Genomic DNA, 599 nt, shown 5'->3' with positions numbered 1-599 from the left:
AAGTGACATTTGACCATATCCATTCCCCATAATTTAACATAAATACAGCAGTAGTAACAGGATACTAAGTAGTGGCTAATATTAGATAATATTTAAGAAAATTATATTATTTTTCATGTTAAAATATTATTCTAGAGATTACTTAATAATTAATAAATAAAAAGTATTTTTAGAAGATCATCAAAATTCATTATTTTTTATCATTACTTTTAACTATAAACTCAACTATAAACTCAATTTCTTTACTTAAAGAAGTCCAATAACATACTTTAGTAAATAACAAATTAATGGCCAAAACAATTTTGATGATTTTATATTATTTTTTAATAAATTAATAAATAATAGCACTAAATGTGGCGATTCCGATAACATCGACCAGCACCACGTTCACCTTAATGAACAGTCACTATCAAATACCATCCCTAAAAAATTCCTTACACACAATATACAACACAAAACGGCAACAAAAACCAGGCAAACGACAACAAAAGCATGCGTTCGAGTTTTTTCGGATATAATATACGTATACGCGCACCTGAATCGTATGCGCTTGAGGTCGTTCCCGCCACGGGGAAGCGACACGAACGTGATCAAGACGC

The 599-nt window shown here is 30.2% G+C and overlaps 1 protein-coding gene across 2 annotated transcripts in view; it reads right to left on the bottom strand.

Annotated features, from left to right (window-relative positions):
- The window catches only part of LOC107630491 (protein Brevis radix-like 4), a 7724-nt gene that overhangs the window by 6005 nt on the left and 1120 nt on the right, over positions 1-599 (bottom strand). For both annotated transcript variants that reach the window (XM_021118861.1, XM_016333634.2), the window contains exon 3: positions 536-599. This exon is cut by the window's right edge and continues 253 nt beyond it. In XM_021118861.1, coding sequence (XP_020974520.1) covers positions 536-599 — 64 coding nt within the window. The remainder of the gene's footprint in view (positions 1-535) is intronic.

This window comes from Arachis ipaensis, chromosome B03, assembly GCF_000816755.2.
Source record: "Arachis ipaensis cultivar K30076 chromosome B03, Araip1.1, whole genome shotgun sequence".
NCBI lineage: Eukaryota > Viridiplantae > Streptophyta > Magnoliopsida > Fabales > Fabaceae > Arachis > Arachis ipaensis.
Note: the sequence above shows the minus strand (reverse complement) of the source record. Positions and strands in the feature narration are given on the sequence as shown.